Source organism: Globicephala melas, chromosome 13 (assembly GCF_963455315.2).
Source record: "Globicephala melas chromosome 13, mGloMel1.2, whole genome shotgun sequence".
NCBI lineage: Eukaryota > Metazoa > Chordata > Mammalia > Artiodactyla > Delphinidae > Globicephala > Globicephala melas.
The window spans coordinates 77,704,928-77,727,203 of NC_083326.1; the positions used below are offsets into that span (position 1 = coordinate 77,704,928).

At 50.0% G+C, this 22,276-nt stretch overlaps 2 protein-coding genes across 2 annotated transcripts in view; one reads left to right on the top strand and one right to left on the bottom strand.

Moving 5' to 3' along the window:
* RNFT2 (ring finger protein, transmembrane 2) overlaps positions 1 to 2,707 on the top strand; it is a 66,706-nt gene extending 63,999 nt beyond the window's left edge. Inside the window, exon 11 of the mRNA XM_060311024.1 lies at positions 1,893 to 2,707. Coding sequence (XP_060167007.1) covers positions 1,893 to 1,925 — 33 coding nt within the window. The 3' untranslated portion in view covers positions 1,926 to 2,707. The remainder of the gene's footprint in view (positions 1 to 1,892) is intronic.
* Positions 1,865 to 20,831, bottom strand: HRK (harakiri, BCL2 interacting protein). Its single transcript, XM_060311030.2, has 2 exons — positions 20,402 to 20,831; positions 1,865 to 4,550 (listed from the first exon to the last, which is right to left on the bottom strand). The coding sequence occupies exon 1, from the start codon at positions 20,731 to 20,733 to the stop codon at positions 20,458 to 20,460; it is 276 nt and encodes a 91-aa protein (XP_060167013.1). The 5' UTR covers positions 20,734 to 20,831; the 3' UTR covers positions 1,865 to 4,550; positions 20,402 to 20,457.
* Between the last annotated feature and the right edge of the window lie 1,445 nt (positions 20,832 to 22,276).

A 22,276-nucleotide genomic window follows, 5' to 3' on the forward strand; every position in this document is an offset into this window, starting at 1 on the left:
AGGAAATGGGGGTTTGGGTGGGGGAGGGGACAGGAAGGAGATGAGAAAGATTTCCCGTGTCCTAGGAAGTAGGTCAAACAGGCCTCGTTTGCAAATGAGATGCTTGTCCCAGGGACCTTACAGAAGTCAGGAACACAAAGGGCAGGGAACAAATACATAAAATCTCCAACTGAACCATCCAGGCTGTGCTGGAGTGTCCCCGAATGCAACCTAAGTTAGGCTCCCCTGCTCCTTGCTGGGCCCCAGGCACATGCTTGCCCTTGAACTAGCAATGCCAGTGGGACCAGCTCAGGAAGGAACCCGGTGGAGCAGGAAGCTTAGCTGGGGGGCTTGGAGGGAAGTGGGGCCAGGGTGGGGGTGGGGTCCACGCACACCTGAGTCCACATCTCGGCTCAGCCACTTCCCTCTTCGCGTGCAACTTTGGCCAAGTTGCATAACCTCGCTGAGCCTCAGCTTCCTCAACTGTAAAATGGGAACAATCACAGCACTGTCTTCCAGAGTGGGCGTGAGGAATAGCTAAGGGGGAAACACGTAAAGCTCTTAGCACAGTGCTGCTTTACTGTGTGAAGTAGCAAGAACCAGCCTTTTCGTGCTGGGGATGAGTTGAGGTCGTCGGCTTCTGAATTGCCTTCACGATAGTGTAGAGCTCAGTACATGCAAATTCTATAGAACGATCTGCCAGCAAGGCTTGGGGTCACAGTGATGACCCGACAAATCTGTGAACCATAATGGAAAGGGACATTTGAGCATCATCTGGTGGCAAGCAGGTCTACCCCTCCATGATCAATACGTAAGTCTCTTCCCAGAGGAGATTCTACAACCTGGAACATGGTAGGTGCTCGATAAGTAGGTGCTGAATGAATTAATTAAACTTTTAAAAATAAGCTTACGGTTTATACTTCAAAATGACACTTTTGTTATCAACTTCCTCCATCAGCTCCCGTGGGACTAGGCCCGCCCCCTCACCCCCCCAAACCAGCGTCTGACCCTGTGATGGGCCCAGGTGGACTTAAGGGGACATTCAGAAAAGGAAATGGTATCCACACGGAAGAACAAAACCTGTATTCTGGTCACTGCAACTTCTAATACCAGGTGGACACTCAATAAGTCCACAATGGCAAGCCAGTGTCCCCAAAAGACACTTGGGTAGCATCAGAGGAGGACTCCCTCAATTTCCCAAGCAAGGGGAAGTGGTATTTTGTCACTGTCAGAAACATGATAATAAAGCTAGGAGTACGTGAGATCAGACATATAAATTGTGAAACCAAAGTCACAGCTCCATTGTACTGTGACCGTATTGTTTAAATCACCCTTTTCCCCTCATCAAAATAGAAAAGAATTTAAAAACGAGATCACTGGAAGAAGTGGAAAAAACGTCTCCAGGATCCCAATGAAAGAGGAGCAAAATGGGAATTGGGTTCTAGGAGACGTACAGCCTAGGACCATGGACAGCAGCCAGAGAGGTGCAGGGCTCCTCCAAAGAAACCGTTAATCGAGCTATGCTCAAGGGACTATGAAATGGAACCCAAAACTGAAAAGGGGAAAAGAGATCTTACTTGCTCGTGGGCATTGGGGTAAGGGAGAGAACCTTCCAGAAGGGAATGGATCTAATTTGGAATGTTGAGGTCCCAAGAGCTTCCAATCCCTGTGGCTCCCGTACCCTCACCCTCTGAGAGCAACCAGAAAGGAGGAGGCCCTTCTGTTTGCTTCTCACCTCATTATGCAGCAAGCTACCTAAACGATGATCTCAGAAGCCCCCCTCTGCTTTGCACACACACACACACACACACACACACACACACACTGCTGTCTGCTGAAACCTGATATGAGGTCTTTTTTAAAATTTATTTCAAAGCCTCCCTCCCTCCCTCTCTCTCTCTCTCTCTTCACAGACGCTCTGCAGTGAAGCTAATCAAAATCAATGACTCCTTGGCAGCCAGAGAAAAGCCAGGGAGGGGGGGGAATGGTGCCAGCACTTTGCACACTGTGGAAATATTTTTTTTAAAAAAAACCACCACCCCACTATCTCATGCAATCCAAGTAATGCAACAGGAGAGACGGTGGAGACAATATATACATATATATCATGCTTCAATTTCCTAATACAAATGTCCATCAAGAAGTCAAATCTCATATAAAAACAAGCATTAAAAACAACCCCTTGTCAAAAATCGGGGCATTTGAGAAATGCACTCAAATTAATGATGTGCAAGAAAAAGCCAGGGTTAGATAAATACACAGTTTCTAATAATATAAGAGAATATGTACAAGGGACTTGGCTGTAAAGCTCCATGAGGAGGGTCCTGGGTGCCCGGTTCTCTCAAGCGATGTGGCTTCATTGAAATCAAAATTGCCTGAAACCCCAGCATTTGGAGTTTGGATCCTCCAGCGGGAATGTCATAAGCTAGTCAGGGTCGAAAAAAAGGATCCTCTGACCTTTAACCTGTGTCTAGGTAGTCAGCACGTCCCCACTGTGGTCTTGAAGGTTCAGCCTTAAAGCAGCAGAGAGCTACGATCGCGTACAACTACAGTAATGAAAACCCCCTCCCCAGAAAATGGGGTCAGCTGGAAAGTCTAGCGTCTGGCTAGGAAAGTGACTAAATAAAAGCAGAGACTGTATTTCATATCATTCTAATGAATTTGCCTTCTCTGAGTTCACGGCTTGGCGGGGATGTCACCTGCTGCTCCCTGACGACCTTGCCTACACACTCATCCCCTGTAAACATAACTGCAGGAAGGGCTCCAGCCATGAAGGGAAACAAATTCTCTATAAACAAGCTTTCTTTTTGGCTTTGCCGAGTTCCAAGCTGTCGGGGGGCGGCCGTGGGGAGGGGGTGGGTGGGAAGCTGCCCTCACATTCAGCAGTTCTGGGTTGCATTTTTCTTTAAAGGGCTACTTAGGAAAACATAAGGCATGGATTTATTTTTCTTTTTAAACAAAGACAGCTCTCAGCTTGCAGCAGCCCTGAAAGCCCCTGCATTCTAAAGGACCTGGTAATTTTCAGCAACGCCCATGAGAAAGAATTGCCGTTTCAGACCCATGTCAACCTGAAAACGGCTGGTCCCTCTGCTGGTTTCTTAGGACTGGAAGAGTGTCTGCAGACCAGACCAGCAGACCCCCTCTCCACAGGTACCGCGTGGTGACCTGCAAATCCAGCCTTGTAGAATGACTGAACCTGCAGCCTCGTGCCTCACCATCTCAGCTTTGAAAAGGGCAGTGTGAGCCCTGCACAGAGGAATAATACCTGTTGTTGGATTTTTTTTTTAATGAAAGCAAAACATAATCATGACTCCCTGAAGAGTCTTTGCAGCCAAGTCTCAGTCCAGCACACATCTTTTTTTAGCCCTTCTAGAAACTTCTGAAAATAGTAGCTTATCCTGGGGAAAAAGAAAAAAAATCAGACCCTCAGAAAGTGAGATGCTGGTGCATTTCATTGAAATGACCCTCTCCCTCCCCCAACGTCCCTAGCTTATAATTCACCCTTGACCAGAAGGTAGCCATTTCTTGGCTCTTCAATCCATAAAACCTAAGCCCTGAAATCCCCTTGGGGAGTCGGGGAGGCTGTGGTCTGAACTCACAGGGTACTTGCGGGCGGAGGAGGCAGCAAACAAGTCACACGTGAGGTCAGTTTTCCACCCCTTAACCAGCAAGCCACTCAGTGCCATCACCCACCCTTCCTCCCTCCCAGAGCCCAAGGTTTGCTCCAAAACACCTCCGTGTATTCATCCCCACATAGAGAAAGAGAAAAGACTCTCAAGTGGCACTTTTGTGACTGATTCCTTTAAAATAAGAATCTGAAACAGCAAAATAGAAACCTCTCTCGTCCCCTGGCCTTGCAGGTCTGGCAACAGCATACCATGACAGCACCAGCAAGAACACATGTAGCACCAGCAAAATTTAAGCGAAGCACCAGAGACACCAGATTGGTAGGGGGGGTGGGGAATGCCATTTGTCTTGATGACAGTGGGACTAGCCATCTATCTAGGTAGGTAGAGAGAGGCTAGGACTTGTCAAGACTTAGAAATGGAGGTGTCCCAGACTGCCCCTACAAAATTGGCCCTGAGTCCTCACTTTTTGTTTTCTATTTTGCTTTTTGCACTTTCACCTCCTCCTCCACCGGCATCCCTTCCCAGGCAGTTGGTCGCCTCTGAGGCTAATTCCCACCAGTCTTTGCAAAATTTCTAGGTACACAGTAAGCATCTCTCTTCCAGTGCCCCAGACATGAAAGAGCATCAAAGTTCACATCGGAAGGTGCAGAAAAGGGAGGGGACCACATCCTCGACAAGGCATGCACTGAAGAATAATATTCATATTTTCTTTTTCTATATATATATAGAGCTGTATGTAAATAGCGTTGGGGTGTCTGTTTCTGCAGCTGGATATCAAAGAGGGCTTCCCCAGTCCCATTCCGCGTTGCTACTATTGCTCCAGGCGCCGTCTTTATTCTCCACTTCCTTCTCGAAGTGCCAACTGCGGCCTTTCAAGCTCTGGGCTCCCCCCTCAGGAAAATGGGAACCGGCTTTCTCCAAGGACACAGGGTTTTCACCAACCTGCAGAAATAAAGATTTGTATTTCAGTCAGTAGGCACGTGCAGACAGCCACTGGGGATGACGTCAGCGCCTTGGGCCGCTGCACAGCCAGCTCCGCTTGTCGGGAGGGGGAGGGGGATAGGCGAGAGCTGCTAGATACCAAAGCTCTGATTTGGAAGGAAATGTTCCCCCAAAGCTAGTCTTGGTGCTGCCCCTCCCGCCAAAGCTCTGTCCATATAGCAGCCTTCCTTAAACATATATGTGCACGTGCACGCACACACACACACACACACACACACACACACACACACACCCCTCTTGTTTTCAGACCTACACGTTTACATAGGCATCTTCTGTGATTTAAAAAGACGATGTGGAGACACATTACATTTTTTGCTCCTCCGTGTCAGGAACGGGACCATCATCTATTCATTTCATAGATCCATATTCAAGGCAGACTTGTAGGACAGTCTCTGCTGTCATCCATCCACCCACCCACCCATCCATTCACTCATTCATTGACGAACATGCCAAGCACCATACTAGGTGTTACAGATCCAATGACACAGTTCTTACCCTTAAGGGGCTCAAAAGCCAACAAAGGGAGATGAGATGAAATCAATAATGACAGTGTCATGGGAAGAGCCTGCAATCTGGGTAGACATGGGCTATGGGAGCCCACAGGAGAGGCAGCTCATGAGGGAGGAGGGGAAGTCAGAGAAAGAGGAAGACCCCTGCTGAGTACTGAACGATGCCAGTGAATTAGCCAGGATAAGGGGAGGTATTCCGGCACGGCAGAGAAAAACAGTGCATACCCAAGAGAATGGAAACTATATATCCATGCAAAAGCTTGTACACAAATGTTCAGAGCAGCATTATCTATAATGGCTCCAAAGTGGCAACAACCCAAATGCCCATCACCTGATGAATGCATAAATAAGTAGGGTATTTCCATACAATGGAACATTATTTGACCATAAAATGGAATGAATCGCTGACACATGCTACAACACGGATGAACCCTGAAGACATGCTGCTAAATGAAAGAAGCCAGACGCGAAAGGGACAAATGTTGTATGATTCCATTTACAGGAAATGTCTAGAATAAACAAATCTATAAAGCAAGCAAGCAGATTTGTGGTTGCCCAGGGCTGGGGAGGAATGTAAGCAATTGGGGACTAAATGCTAATGGGCACGAGGCTTCTGTTGGGGAACTGAAAATGCTCTAAAATTGATTGCGGGGACGGCTGCACAACTCTGGAAATATAATAAACACCACTGACTTGTGCTTGGGCTTCTCCACAACATGGCAGCCTCACGGTAGATGGATTCTGACCTGGCATCTTAGAGCTCCGAAGGCAAGTGTCTCGGAGGGTCAGATGGAAGCTGCTTTGCCTTTTTTGACCCAGCTTCAGAAATCACTTTGGTTCAGAGCAGATCACAAGCCAGCCCAGATTTAAGGGGCGTGGAATTAGACACTACCCCATGGGGGAGTGGCCAGGTTCTAGAATAGCCAATGGGAGAGAAGATATTGTCGTGGCCATCTTTGGATTAGGCAGTCTAACACAGAATTTCAGAAAGTGTTCAGGGCTCTAAAGGTAACACACGAAGATAATGGAAAAGGATGTGAAGTATATCAGGAGGAGGAGAGGAAGAGGGAGAGGAGGAGAGGGAGGGAGTACAGGAAGGGGATGAAGAGAGGCGGGGAGGAAGGGAGAAGAAAAAGGACACAGAGGAAGGACAGACCATGACTAGGTCAGGGAGCTCAATGAGCCGCAAGCAAAGGCTGGGCCCTGGGGCCAGGGGGGAGATGAGGTTGGAGAGTCAGCAGAGGAGATAAACACAATTCGTACATTACTCTAAAGCAGGTGGTGGGAAAACTGCCATGTGCGTGATACAAACCACATGGTGTAGGAGAGAGATGACTTTATGACCTTCAAGTGGACAAAAGTCCGGGATATTGACTTGTATGAACTGCACCAACAGCCTCCCTTGGCCTCTGGCCTCCTCTGGAGTCTGGTTCACAGAAGGTGGCAATGGCACGGCGAGACAGGGCCACAGGTCGGCTGGAGTACCTGCCAGGAAGCTCTCTGGTGCAGCTCCAGGCCCCTCTCCAGGCTCTGGGTCCTGTCCCCTCGCCTTGCCTTTAGGCCAGGGGGGCTGCCAACCTGGGAGTGGGGCTGCAGGATCCCTCACTGATTTCCTAAACCCTGCGCACACTTTGCCATCGAACCTTTACTAAATTCTCCTCTGATTACTCAGTTTGGAGGTGCTCTCTGCCTCTTACTTGGACCTGACCGATACATACAACTGCGTCCATAATCACATGGACCCCACAATCGACCTTAGCTGCTGGTCACAAGGATCTGAATCAGCAACTTCAAACCTTTTGCTTTTGACCTGCTCAGGTGGAGGGAGAAGACCCCTGCAGCCCGCCAACCACCAACCCCCACCCCGTTCCCCTCCTGTCCCATCAGGGCACAAGCGAAGAAGGCATTCTGCTTTACTGTGTAGCTGCTAGATGTTTTCATGGAGTACTGACTCAGAGTCACCGTCAACTCAACTGAGAAGCACACTCAATTTAGTTCATGGAAACCAGCTTCTGTAACCCCTAAAAATCTCACTTTGTTGGTGTCTAGTCATACTGACCTATAGAGTTAAAGTCAGTGGAACCCTGCAGCATTAGCCTGAGGTGATTATGCTGCCTTAAGCATGGGTACAAAAAAGGAACGATGGAGGGTGAGAAAGAAACCACGTTTATTAAGCACCTACTGTGTGCTATGGAGTGTGCTGACTTCATGCTAAGCATTGTTCTCTGCACAAGATAAAGCTCAGTGCCTGCCCTCAATTGGCCTCCAGTCTTACTGGGGAAGACATGAAATGCCAGAGGCCAGGACTGTAAAAGACCATTGTCTGCAGACAATGAGTGTGCAGACACATTGGTCTGGGTGTGTTTAGAGCCCAGAAGTCGATATGCGGTTACACTCACCAGGAAAGCTTCAGAGAGGAAGCGGGATTTGAACTGGGCCTTGAAGATACACAGACAATTTTTTTTTTAATTAACTGGTTTGTTTGTTTATTTAATTTTATTTATTTTTGGCTGTGTTGGGTCTTCGTTTCTGTGCGTGGGCTTTCTCTAGTTGCAGCGAGCGGGGGCCACTCTTCATCACAGTTCGTGGGCCTCTCACTGTCGTGGGCTCTCTTGTTGTGGAGCACAAGCTCCAGACACGCAGGCTCAGTAGTTGTGGCTCACGGGCCTAGTTGCTCCGCGGCATGTGGGATCTTCCCAGACCAGGGCTCGAACCCGTGTCCCCTGCATTGGCAGGCAGATTCTCAACCACTGCGCCACCAGGGAAGCCCCAGACAATGTTTTTGCCATATTTGGAAGAAGGCAGGATCGTTTAGGTGGGGAAAGGGCCTAAGCAAGGCGCAAGGGCAGTGACAAGTATGGCTCAAACAGGGGACCCTGACGAGCAGGGAACTGCATCTGAAAGTTGTGACAATTGAGGCTGTGTTGATACCTGAGTTGAATGGAGATGACGAAGGGAAAATAACAGTGGCATCAGGCGAGAAACTGTATTGTTTCCTTGCAAAACTAGGACCAGCAACTGATTTTCACTTTTCCTACCTGTAAATCATTGAGCATATAATGAGTCTTTCTAAGGGTTTCCCAGGGCTGCTAAATGGACAAATTCCTGTGCCCGTTTGTGTACTGGTTACCGGTTGGCGTCCACAGTGAAGGATGAATATTAGAAGCACACCTCTGCACGGCATCAACACCACGACAGCACGCTCCACAGAGGGTGGGCCTATGTATACACTTCTGGAGGATTTGTTTGTTCGTTTTTTAGTTGGCATTTTTTTCACTTCAGGATATGTTATGTCAGTAAGTATAACTCTTTTTTTTGTTTGTTTCTTCTGGGGGACTTTAAGTTGGACACCCTCCACTAGCCCACAGAAGCAGTCAGATAAACGTGCTCAAGGATGTTCCCTCCAGCTTTATTTGTAATAAATTTGGAATTTATTACAAATCTGTAGTTTGGAAACAACCCATGTGTTTATTGACAGGAGACTGGATTAACAAATTAAGCCACCTGCCTATCAGAAAGAGGTAAATCTAAATGTACTGAGACAGAAAGATGGCTATGATTTTTAATTGAAAAGAGCAAATGCCCCAGATTTTTTTCCTTTAATGAATATGTGTGTGTGCGTACACAGATAGCTGTCTCTATCTATATATCCATATAAAAAGTATGGCAGAGAGGCAAAATCGTATAATGGTTAAGAGCCTAGACTCTGGAGCTCGACACCTGGGTTGGAATCCTGATTCAGACACTTAAAAGCTGTGTGACCTTAGGCCAGTTATTAACCTCTCTGGGTCTCAGTTTCCTTATACGAAAAAGGTGGGGCAGTATATCCAATCTTACTGTGTTGATGTAAGGACTGAAAGTGTTAACATATGTGAGGACTTAGAAGTCCAGCACATAATAAGGTCTGCATTTGTTGTTATTATTATTGTTATTGTTGTTATATACTCCAGACTGAAAGTTACCCCAGGGGAGTGGCTTTGGGGGTGGAGTAAAAGAACAATTACAGCGCTCTACTTTGTATACTTTACTTCTGTATTGTTTATGTTATTTTTTTCTTTTCTTTTTTTGAAAGGAGTAAGGAGTCATTGTACAATTTTAAACTAGTTTAAAAACATAAAGTCCACAGCTCCCTATGAACCACTTGAACTGCCCCTGGGATGTTTTTCCTCCAACTTGGCTCATAAAGCACTTTCTCAAATGCTGACTCACAACCAAAGCTCACAACTGAAGAGATTCATGAAATGCCTGTTCTTAAATGTCCCTATTTCCACTTTGCGCCCACAGAGTGGAGGGGCGGGGGACAGAGGGGGAAGAAGCCTCGAGAGACCGCTGCCTGGGCTGGGGCGCTGCAGGTGGAGAGCTGTGAGCTGTGAATCCCGCTGCAGCGTTAGAGCAGGAGCCTCACCCCCTTTTCCCTACATCTGAGAAGAGTTAGGACTCTTGGGTTCCCTCCTAAGAGGTCCCAATTTTTAGTTGAAAAAAAAATCTTTTTTGCTCTTGCCGTTTGCATATGTGATAAGTTAGAAGTTCAAATAGCAGAGAAGGATATAGAAATAAAAGGAAAGCCGCCTTCACTTCACCCTTAAGCCCCCCAGAATACTTTCTGTGCATTTACACACACTTGTCTCTCCCCTTGACCCACCATTTCATCCTCAGGGCTCAGCACCGTGCCCTGCACAGAGCAGGTGTTCAGTTCAACCTGTTGAGTGACAATGGCTAAGTGAGCACGTGAATAATGGTGGGAACTTCCCCACTCTTCCATCTTTGTTTTTTTTAAATTAATTTTTATTGGAGTATAGTTGATTTACAATGTTGTGTTAGTTTCTGCTGTACAGCAAAGTGAATCAGTTACACATGTACATATATCCACTCTTTTTTATTCTATTCCCATATAGGTCATTACAGAGTATTGAGTAGAGTTTCCTGTGCTAGACAGCAGGTTCTTATTACCCACTCTTCCATCTTTGGTTTCAGCGGGTTGATTTTGACCATGGAGTTCAAATGGTACCAGTGGTCGGTCCTGATGTCTAAGAATCATGGGTACAAAGCTCTCCATGTGGAATCCTCCTAGAGGGAAGATGCTCTGGTCCATGTTAGCATTTAAATCTCTGTCCATGTAGCTCATGCTGGCCAGTTAGGACACTGGGCTCTGAGGAGACGGTGGCTGAGGGGACTAAAAGAGCAGAAGGCTAGGTGTGGGGTGTATGAGAAAGGAAGAGGCCATTGGCAGCTCCTGGAAGATGTGCTTCCTTCTCTCTGCCTATCTATCTATTGCCCCTGTTATCTGTGAATAGTTATCAATGCTATCAGTGAAGAGTTATTGATTATATGAAGTCTGTGGAGACAGCCCAGAGATCTCAGAACTCTGCCCACTATGAAGTTCTGGCAGGTGGGCCTTGAATGCCAAACTAACTTGATGTCCAAAAGAATAAGCACTGAGAAGTTGGGGGTAGCACAGCACACAATCGACACCAAACCAAATGGACAGACCCTTCTTAAAGCAATCTCACCTTATGTATCACATGTTACAACACACATATTCTTTCACCCAACAAGTTCACCTCTAGGAACTTCAGTTTTTTTTGTTTTGTTTTTGGTTTTTTTTGCGGTACGCGGGCCTCTCACTGATGTGGCCTCTCCCGCCACGGAGCACAGGCTCTGGACGCGCAGGCCCAGCGGCCATAGCTCACGGGCCCAGCCGCTCCGCGGCATGTGGGATCCTCCCGGACCGGGGCATGAACCCGCGTCCCCTGCATTGGCAGGCGGACTCTCAACCACTGTGCCACCAGGGAAGCCCGGAACTTCAGTTTTTTGTGTTTTTTTTTTGCAAAGTTGTCCAAACAAGAATGTTCACTAAACCTCACTTACGAACTATCAGAAAATGGGGAACAGCGTAAATATCCCTGGGGATGTGACCAAATAAGGAAATCGTGGTCCATCCAAGCAACGGAACACCATGCAGCCATAAAAAAAGATGATGAAAACCTCTGTTGACATGGGAACATCTCAGCAACCTATTTTTATTGGGGAAGAAACAGATTACAAAATAGCATAAACAGTATGATCTCATTTATTTAAAATAGCATACAAGTGTGGGTGTGTCTACGCATCAAGGGAAGTCTGGCAGGGTGGTCTCCAAAACCAGAGGTCATAAACTTAAATGCATTGGCCCCAGTAACATGTGCCCAGGAGGGGCCAGGGTCACTGAAGAGTTTGTGTCCCATCTAAAGAGGTTTCTGACACTCATCTCCAGCTTTTTGCTGCCACATGGGACTTGGTATTGTTAGATCTTTCTTTTTCTTTCCAGTTTTTTCAATAAAAACTGGAAACCTGGACTTCAATATGAAAGTGCCTAATTTTTGTTTGTTTGTTTGCGGTACGCGGGCCTCTCACTGTTGTGGCCTCTCCCGTTGCGGAGCACAGGCTCTGGACGCACAGGCCCAGCGGCCATGGCTCACGGGCCCAGCCGCTCCGCAGTATGTGGGATCCTCCCGGACCGGGGCACGAACCCGCGTCCCCTGCATCGGCAGGCGGACGCTCAACCACTGCGCCACCAGGGAAGCCCAAAGTGCCTGATTTTTAAGCGTGTGGCGGAAGACATGCAAGTCAAATAAAGCTAAATGGCAGGCCAATTACAGCCAGGAAACTACCAGGTTTCGACTTCTGCCTAGACGCTAAGACATTCTTCGACAGAGACAGCTGGCATGTAAGCCCACCTCATTTTCACCTTCAGAAGCCATCTCTGTGCCTTGGTTTCCCCATCTATAAGGTGAGGGAGTTGCGTCAGGTGGTTTCTAAAGTCCTGTCTATTTCTGGCTGTGTTTTTAGAACAGTGATCTCTTTGGGTCATACTTTTGAGATCAAAGCAATGATTTCTCTCTGAAGTCGGGGGGCGGGGGCGGCGAATAGAGGGGTATGAAGTCAGCCAATTTTATGTCTCATTTCTGGGGGGGTGTCCCCAATTCCCTGAGCCTCTCCCAAATTCATTCATTCATTTACTCATTCATCCATCCATTCATTCAGTAGTTAGTGAATGCCCATTCTGCACTGGTCACCATGCCAGGTGCTGGGATACAGTGATGGACAAAAAGCCAGGACTGGGGCCCTCACGGGACCTGGAGGCTAGTGTCCCCCAGGTTGGGGAGTCCTGTCCTGGAGGTTCCCCCAGCCCCGGCGCAGTGGCTTAAGAAGGCTGTTGGGGGCGGGGGCAGGATTAGCAACTGCTTTGTACAAAAAGCTCAGAAAAGTCCCCTAAGAGTTGCCACCATACTCTGAATATGGGCCCGTGGACTGAAATTTACACCAAATAAGAACAACACATATCCTGCACTATCATTTACCCTTTTCTGAACGGCAGTGATATGCCTTATACTGCTCAGAAGGTAGAGGGACATGCCTAAGGTCACATAACTGGGAAATGGCCGATCAGGACCGGATCTGAAAGTCAGCCTGACTCCAAAGTTCATGTCACCGTCCATCAAGCTGTCCTACCTCGGCATAAAATCTGGGTGAATTAGATAAACAGTTACCAGCAGTTAAATCTTCTGAGTCAAGAATGAGGCCCCATGGTGTGCCAACAGCCTGAAACATTATAAATCTGGGGTATCTTTGAAAACACTATCTCTTCTTAAATCTATCCCGTGGCCCTTGACACATTCCCACCCTCTGAAGACCCCTCCAAACTCACTTTGTCTAAGTTTCCCCACCATCAATATGTTAGCATCCTACAGTATTTATTAAGTACCATGCACCAGATCCAAGTACAGCCAGGCAGGCAGAGAAGCTCTTCAAACTCTTAGTGACACTGCTATGACTTGCAGCCTTTCCCTGAAGTTGGAATGGGCATGTCAGCAGTCATCTCACTCATGCACTCCAACAATGGCTAGAGATGCGGTCCATGAAGGATATTCCAGAAAAAGATAACACAGATTTAGCTGGGGATGGTAACAGCCTGCTCCACAGACAAGCCAACAACCACATTATGGATGGTGGCCAGGGACGTAAATGAGAAAAGGGAACAAGCAGCAGAGTTTATCTAGAAACTACAAGATCTTGTACTCTTTTAGACAACCTTTATAATAAAAGAATGTTTACCTACACTTCTGATATCAAAGTTCCACTTGTGGGCATTCTTAAGAAAATCACCTGTGGTGTATCCAGAGTTACACCCAAGGATGTTCTGCATCACACTGGAAACTGTCTAAATGTCCAATAATAGCTGCCTGAGAAGGTAAATCGTGGAAGACCTAAACAGAAATACTAAGCAACCTCTAAGAAGCATGTTGTAGGGCTCCCCTGGTGGCGCAGTGGTTGAGAGTCCGCCTGCTGATGCAGGGGACACGGGTTCGTGCCCCAGTCCAGGAAGATCCCACATGCCCGGAGCGGCTGGGCCCGTGAGCCTGTGCTCTGCAATGGGAGAGGCCACAACAGTGAGAGGCCCGCATACCGCCAAAAAAAAAAAAAAAAAAAAAGAAGCGTGTCATAGAAAATACTATAAAGCATGGAGAAATGTCCATGATATAATGACAAAGTCAAATTACAGAGAATGCATTTAGAGGGATTCTACTTGTTAAAGTACCTCTCGGTGCATTTTTTTTTAAATGGAAAGAAACCTCTCAAAATGTTAACAATGGGTAGTGAGATAAAAACAATCGATTAAATCTTTCTTTTTTTCAGTATTTTCCAAGTATTTGATAACGTGCTTGTAATATTTTTTGTAATCAAGAAAAAGCTATTTTTTCTTAAAAAAAGGAATATTACATTATTATTTTATTATTATTATTAAGTTTCCCAAAACAATTTAATTCCATCTTGCTCAAGTCCATGGCCTGTGGGGCAAAAGTTCAAAGATGGCAACACCCTGTGGGGCAGCCAATTTTCTCTCCACAGGGCAGGGAAAGGAGCTTTCTCTCTTCCTGGGTATCCAGCAGTACTAAAAGGACACATCTCACTGATGTGGCCTAAAACAGAGATCCCTCACCCAACTGCAGGGCACCAGTTTAAAGCAGGAAGGAGGGAGGGGAGACAATACAGAATTGAATGGAAATCCAGCCAGTATCCACAAACTTCTGAGGGCACTGAGGGCTGGGCAGAGCTGGCACAGGGGCCAGAATCTCTCAGACCTTGGTGGGAGGTCTCCTCCAGTGAGAGTAGGCTGGAGTGGGGGTCAGAGCTGGGGTCTCCCGCTCCTGAGGTCTAGGAGCATCTGAGGCCAGGTTCTGGGACTTACTCATCTCTGCATCCCTGCATCCTGGTGCCTAGCCCTGAGCTGGTGCTCAATTCATATTTGCAAATGCATGAGGATGAGTAGTTCATTGCATCACATCTAATTCTCCTCTTATAAAGCACCTCTTCATGTACTGTCAGCACTTGTGAATCCCTTGACAACAAAACTCAACGTCCCTACCATGGCCTGATCTGGCCCCTGCCTGCCCTCTGTCTTCCTCTCCCCCAAGTTCACGTGGTCTTAGCCCACTGCTCGTTTTCCTCCTCCTCAAGCACACGGTGCAAAGTCTCACCTCCCCAGAACACCTTTCTTCCAGGTACTCACGTGGTTGGCTCCTTTTCGTCACTCACAGCATTGGTTCCTTGGTTCCTCCTCTAAGTGACCATCTCCAACCAGTGCAGGTAAGGAGCGCTCCAGGCTCTCGCTATGAAAGGCAGACCTCGGAGATGTTTGCATTTTTTACAAATCGAAGGTTTGTGGCAACCCTGTGTCGAGCAAGTCTATTGATGCCATCTTTCTTTCCAACAGCATTTGCTCACTTCGTGTCTCTGTGTCACATTGGGATAATTCTCACAATATTTCAAATCTTTCGTCATTATTATATTTGTTACGGTGATCTGTGATCTTTGATGTGATTGTTGCAAAAAGATTATGACTTATGGAAGGTTTAGATGATGGTTAGCATTTTTTAGCAATAAAGTATTTTTTAATGGAGGTGTGTACATTGTTTTTAAAGACGTAATACTACTGCACACTTAATAGACTACAGTATCATGTAAACATAACTTTTATATGCACTGGGAAACCAAAACATTTGTGACTCACCATATTGCAGTGGTCTGAACCAAACCCACAGTGTCTCCGAGGTGTGCCTGGACGTTATCTTCGTGTGTTACCTTTAGAGCCCTGAACACTTTCTGAAATTCTGTGTTAGACTGCATAATCCAAAGATGGCCACGACAATATCTTCTCTCCCATTGGCTATTCTAGAACCTTGCCACTCCCCCATGGGGTAGTGTCTAATTCCACTCCCCTTAAATCTGGGCTGAACCAAAGTGATTTCTGAAGCTGGGTCAAAAAAGGCAAAGCAGCTTCCATCTGACCCTCCGAGACACTTGCCTTCGGAGCTCTAAGATACCAGGTCAGAATCCATCTACTGTGAGGCTGCCATGCTGTGGGGAAGCCCAAGCCACAAGAGGAGACTGAGTGTAGATGCTCTGACTGGCAGTCCCAGCTGGCACCCAGCATCAACAGCCAGGCCTATAAATGAAGATCCCATCACCGTGACTCCAGCCCCCAGTCAGCCTGGAACTGAGACAAGTCACCCTGCTATGCTTTGTCTGAATTTCTAACCCACAGAATGTATGAGCCTAATTGAATAGTTGTTTTAAGCCACTAAGTTTTGCAGTAATTGGTTACACAGCAGCTATAACCAGAACAATCTTTACTGATTTATCATCTGTCTCTTCCCACTAAAATGTAGGCTCCATGAGAGCAGGGGCTTCTATGTCTTGGTCCTTCCTGTGTCCACCATGCCCTGAACACAGTAGGAACTCAATAATTAATAGGAGAAAAAGTGAAAGAAGCCGAATTTAGGAAACACTAACGCTCACCGTGCACAGTTTCTGAATGATTCATGTATTCATCATAGTTATTTTGTATCTACTATGTGACAAGCAAGTTGCCATGGGCTAGGGACAGTGTGGGGGCAGCTCACTGTTACCATGAAATCCTGTCACACACAGTGATGACCAGAAGGGCGACAGAAGCCCCCACTCCACTCCTCCCACCCCCAATGTAGGTCTGAAAAGCTGACTTTTCAAAACCCAGAGGTGCGGTTGCCAAATCCACCCAGCCCGTATCTGCGGGTGTATTTAATTCTTCCCAGGTGGGGCTGTTTTTACATCCACAGCTCAGTCACTTGAGTCCTGGCCTCTCAGTAGGCAAGAGTGTGACTCCAGACAGCGACCATGTGGCAGGAAGGCTGCCACCGTCCTGCACATCTGGCCGCTTCCTGGGGGGGCAGCGGTGGGGGTTTCCTCCCCAACAGCTGTCTCTTCCTCCGCTCACTCCTTTCCTTCCTTGCCTAGGCTTTCAAGCTCTAAAAGTAATCCTGGCAGGGGTGCAGCAGTCTGGGAGGGAGGCCTGAGGGATGCGCCTCCAGGTTTAACCACTTAATCCCCCAAATACCTTCCAAGAACCAGTTAGCATGTCTGGCGGGCAGGCCAGACCGTCATTAACTCATTAAAGCAGGCTCCTGCTGGCCCATTATCTTCCTTGCTACTGACTACGTTGCCTCTTGGGTGCGCAGAGTACCCCTTTCTCCCCTCTCCTTAGTCCTAAGGCAAGGTTCTGCCCACCCCAGCCCGAATCCTCCTCCTTCTCTTTCCCTCCCCCCCACCCCCACCCAAGGCAAGTGACACTTCTCCCTCCCACGCTTCCACCAGCCAGAGCTCACCATAAAGCATCTTTTGTTCCCTCTCCTGTATCTTGGAGCAGTGACTGGTTAAATCACACTCATTCTCCGCCAGGCCTCCCCAGCCTCCAAGGAGCTTCCCCCGAGGCTCCCTCAGAAAGGGAATCTCTCTAGTGCAGGAATTCGAGGCTCACCACCCCTTCTGCTTGCCGCCCTGGTATCATCTCCTCCCCCGCATCCCTCAAGTCATCCGACGGGCTGTGTGCTGCAGGCCTTCAAAGGCAGAGACTCCAATGCCAGTTCTGACTTTGCCATTGATCGATCCATTGGGACAACTCAGGTGGACTCTCTCTGCCTCAGTTTCCCCTTTGAATGGCATTAACCATTTCATAGCATCCTCTGACAACTGAACTAAGTGCCAGGCACTGCACTGGGCACGTGAAATAGATGCTCTCCTATCAACCTCCCAACAATCCTGATAGAGATACAGCTCCGGTTTACAGATAAAGGCTCAGAGAGGTTACGGTTCTTACCCAAAGTCACACTGCCAGAAAGTTCTTGGGCTGGGACTTAAATCCAGGTTCATCTGATCCCTAAACCCATGCTCTTAACCCCTATACTATCCTGGCCCAGGTGGCCTTGATTCCCCAAAATGGCAAGTAAGAATAGTGTGGAATCACCAGCAATGACAATGGCAAAGTGTTGTCTGCTTTCGGAAAGAAAGATATTAAATGCACAATCATAGTCATGACAGCTCACATTTATATTCACTTCTTATGTGCCAGGCACTGTTCTAGAGCTCTCTGTAAATGACTTCATTTTACCCTCTTGACAATAGCTGTGCATTTAAGTACTATTATTGTCCCCATTTTACATATGGGAAAACTGAGTCTCAGAGGAGAGGCTGGATTTTTGTTTGTTTGTTTAATGATGACTTCTAAGAAAACTATTGCTGGCTCACAGTAGAGGCTCAAAACAAGCTTGTTGAAACTGCTGTCATGCATATAGCTAAGCTCACCTTTAACCTAAGAGAATGGTCTGCTCTAGATGGCTGATTCAGGCCTCCCTGAAACCAATAAGGCACCCTGTGAGCATTCCCATTTCTCTTCTGGGGTAGGAAATGTGGAGAGGACCACACACAACTCAACAAACTGTCTTTCTCCAGGGGATTTCCTTTCACGTCTTGCTAACTTACCGAAGGCTGGGGAAAGATGGGTTTCCCCCGGTTAAGCCCAAAGCACAAGAAAGCCCCAAGGTGGAGGTAGCAGCGAGAGAAGCCAAGTCCTTGTGATAGGGGCCGAGCCTGGGAGACCCAGCCAGGCGAACCCCGGGATGGTAGTGGTACACATTCTATTCAATACCATTCTACCGGCGATCCGAGGGAGTGAGGTGCAGCGCGGCAGGAAAGCCGTGCCGGGCATCCTGGGGTCAGGGCACCCGAGGCGGGAGGACCCTAGAGGGTGTGCCTGCTGGGGACGCCCGGACAGGACACAGCAGGATGGAGGAGAACCCAGGGGTAGGCTGAGGAGTCGGGACGTAGCACGGGGCTCTGGGGCTGAAGCAGAGTCAGGAAGGGGAAATAAACTCTGCGACGACAATTATCCGCTGACGCCGCACCGGCGAAAACTCCTTCCCGTCCCCCTTCCTTGTCGCGTGGGTCCTTCCTCGCGCCCGAGCTCAGAGAGACGCGCTGCGTTCGCCCCGCGCGCCCTCGCGGAGGTTTCGGGCCACCTCCAGGGCGGCAGCCTACTCCTGAGGGCCCCGGGAGCACCCCCGGCCCCGACGCGCGCCAGTCGGGCTCTGGTGGGCGCTCTCCGCCCCCTAGGTGGGACGCCCAGCATCCTGCACCGTCTAGTCCCGAGAAGGCAGCGCCTCCCCAGCCTCGCCTGGTCTCCAAGACTGGAGGAAGCGGTGTCCTAGCCCTCCTCCCCATTTCTACTGGATTCCCCTCGCTTCCCATCTTTCTAATCCACGTTCCCACTATCTTGTTCTCCAGGAACTCTCTCTTTCTCCAGCTCCCCCGCCTTTCTTTCCTCGTCTCGCCGCCCGTTTTTTCCTTGCCTCCTTTCCCACCTTCATTCCGCCTTTCCCTAAATTACACACTTTGGGCTTCGCGTCTCTTGCTTGGCTCCCTTTTTCTGCCCCACCTCCCCGTGCCCCATCCAAAATTCTGTTCCTGCCTCTAGGATTCGGCGGCCCCAGCCTGGGCTTCTGCGGTCGAGGGCAGCCCCGGGCCTCTCCTCCGGGAGGAGGAGAATCGGATGTGACCTCCAAGCCGGGCAGAGAGCGTCCCGAAGCGCGCATCTCTCTTCGCCAGCGCCCGGGCTGCGCCGGCCCACGAGACATCTGTCGCCCGCGCTCCCGGCTCACACCCCGCGCACCCCCGCATCTCCCCGGGCGCTGCCACCCCCCACGCTCCGGCTGCCGCCTCTCCCTGCGGGCGCCGCGCCAGCTTCCCAGGGTGTTGGCGCACCGCGGGGCTCAGCCGCGACCCGAGAGCTCGGTTTCTGTGGGCCATGGCATCCCGAGGCTGGCTTTCTCACCTTCGACCTTCACCTTCCGGCCCTAGACCCACCTTTGGTAAGCTCAGCCTGATTCTCTCCACTCGCACTCACTGCAGCTCTCCTCTCTATTCCAGAATCTGAAAAGACGATCCTTACACGTTTGCTCCCCTAAAACGCCTAGCACAGTGCCAGGCGCACAGCTGGTGCTCAGTAATTCCCCAATCCCAAGGGCCTAGCGCACAGTAGGTGCTCAGTACCTTTCTCCTACTGGTACCAGACACACTAGCTCCATACTCACTCTCCACCCCCGCCGTGCAGTGCCTAGCATACTGCAGGCTCTCAAACACCTCCTCCCCTCAACAAGGCCTAGCACCCAGATAGAGCTCAGCTGATGCTCTTTCATTAAGGCTTCCCCTTGGAGTTTCCCTGAGAGCCTCCGATCCCAGCTCACTTGGGGGCATCTCCTTCATCTCAGTTCCTCCGTTTGGTGAAGAGGAGGCCAAGCTCCTCAAACGGGACACCTCGCTGGAGGGGAGAAGAAGTTGCCAGAGCGGAGGAAAACTGCAAAGTTTTAGGTAGGGAGAAAGACGGAGCCGGCCAGGAACCAGGAGGGGGAGGAAGTCGCGAGAAGTGCTCGGGGCGCCGGGAGACGGGCAACAGAAACTGGAGAAGTGACACTTAAGGAGAAGGGGGTCTGGAGCGGCGGTGATGGAAACGGTGGCGACTCTGGAGTGGCAGGCGTCTGAAAGAGGACTGAGGGCTCGTCTTGAAACCGCGATAGATTATAATTCTTTGGCTTGGCCTATAACTGTTCTCAGAGCAAGCCCAGTTTTTACTTGCACTGTGTGTTTGCTTGAGCCGCTGGTGGGGCTTACGGAGGCTAAAGTCCTCCCAAAGCCACCCCGATGGAGAGAGTGGCAAGATGCGCTTAAGGACTCGGAGAGAAGGGGCAGAAACGGTGGAGCCGGTACTTGGAAGGAGAGATGGGGACTGCCTAGGAGGGGGACCGAGATCCTTGCGGAGGAAGAAGGAGATGGGAAGAGAAGAACGCCAAACTTGAGGCTCTCCCGCTCCCAAGCCAGCCGCAAGTCTCCAGTCCCCAGACACCGCGCGCTGGCGCTCGCTCGCTAGCGTACCTGTTGCTCGCTCCGGCTGGGTCTCGGCTTCGGCCCCACCAAGAAGCCCCGCGTTCCTACAAGTTCCGCCTGCCGAGCAGCCAGGCCGCCAGCGCCGCCACCTGCGCGGCCGCGCACAGCCAGGGCCAGTAGGTGGGGAGCGCGCTGGGCGCCGGCGCCCTCCGGCTCCGCGCGCGGCGCCGCCACATGGTGCGCTGGTGCAGCTCGTCGCCGAGCGCCTTGAGCCGGGCGGCCGTGAGCTGCGCGGCGGACGAGCGCAGACCCAGGCGGCCCGCGCTGCAGGCGCACACCGCCGGCGGGCCGCGGCCGCGGTGCAGGGGGCACGGGCACATGACCGCTCGCCTCTCTCCCTCCCCGCGTCGGGCCGCCCCTCGCCTCCTCTGCCTCGGCCTCTGCGCCTGCCTCCGCCGCGCTCCAGTCGCTGGGGGCCTCCCCTGGACACCAAGTTTCTCCTTGTGTTGTGCGTTTGTTGTGCTGACGGCGCTATTATTAATTAAAGTGTCACATGGTGGAGGGGGCGGGGAGGGCGCGGGGAGGGGGGTTACATCATCCGGCCCCGGGGGGGGGGTGCAGGCAGAAGAAACCGAGAGGTAACTTTTAACCCTAGCGGCGCCGGCAGTGAGGGGGCTCGCGGGTTGGGAGAAGAGGAGCGCGGGGCGCTGGGACGCCTGAAAGCGACCGGCCGCTTGGGTCTCTGGCTTCAGGGGTCGCGGGAGACCCTCGCGGAGGCGTGGAGCGCCAGGGGAGGTTTTCTCCGTCTCTTTTTCCTGAATTCAGCTCCAATTCCGATTTGGCGAGGGGGGCAGGCTTATTTGCCGTTTTGGATGAAGCCGATATCGAATTCGGCTGCATTATTCAAAAAATGTTCCGAAGCTATTGTTTGGTTTGGGGGAGGTGCGTCGATTCAAAATCTCATGAGAGGGCCGGATTCAACCCAACTTGCCTACTTTCAGGTCTGACTCCGCACCTGTAGGCTGCGGATATGAGCACACCCGACGCACAACCCCACCCCCATCTGAGATAGGCCTCCAGACCCTTAAACGCCCACAGCGCCGCTAGAAACCTTGATGGAGGCGGGGAGAGGATTAGGGGGTCGGCCCTTAGTCTCGGCTGTTCCCGGCACACCGCGCCTCCGCCCGAAAGACCCTCACAAGGGGTTTTCCAGAAGGAAACTTATTTTTGTCTGCTTCCTTTGTCAAGATTACTTTCCTACAGGGGTTAGTTTCTAGCAGTGATCCCGATTTAACGCGCAATGGCGACGCTAAGGGGTCGGCGGGGTCGGGGATGGGGGCCGCCGGCAGGGAATTTTAGCTCCTTTTTTTTTTTTTCCAATCCGAGAACTGCCCCTATGACCCTCCAGACTAGGAAATCTGGAACTGTCCATGCTGGTGACGGTGCAGATGAGTGAAGGGACTCTCAGGATTCTTTGGAGGAGAATGAGACCTTCACCCATCTTGAATCCATGGGGATTCAGGAAACTGGGGGAGCCTGGAGGTGGCTCCAGGCCAGCCTTCTAGGTCCTGATGAGGCAGCTCGGATCCTCTTCTTCCCACCAGCAGGGTGTTGCCAAGGCCTGAGGAGTCCTTTGGTCACTTGGAAAAGATTCTTCAAGACTATGAACTTAGTTTGGGTCTGGATTTATCATGGAGAGATTTCCCCTTGACCTGCAGCACGGTCAGGGCTCAGACCCCAGCTGTGCTCTGTGATCTTGGTGGTTCTTCAGATCCACCCAACCCCAATTCTCCTATTTAATAATGGTCAACACTTACTGAGTGCCTTCTGTGTAGGTTACTGGGCTAAGGCCCCTGTCTACACTGCCTAAAGTGAGTTTCCACGTTCTAGGGTGGTAAGAGTGTGCTGTTACTATCCTGTTTT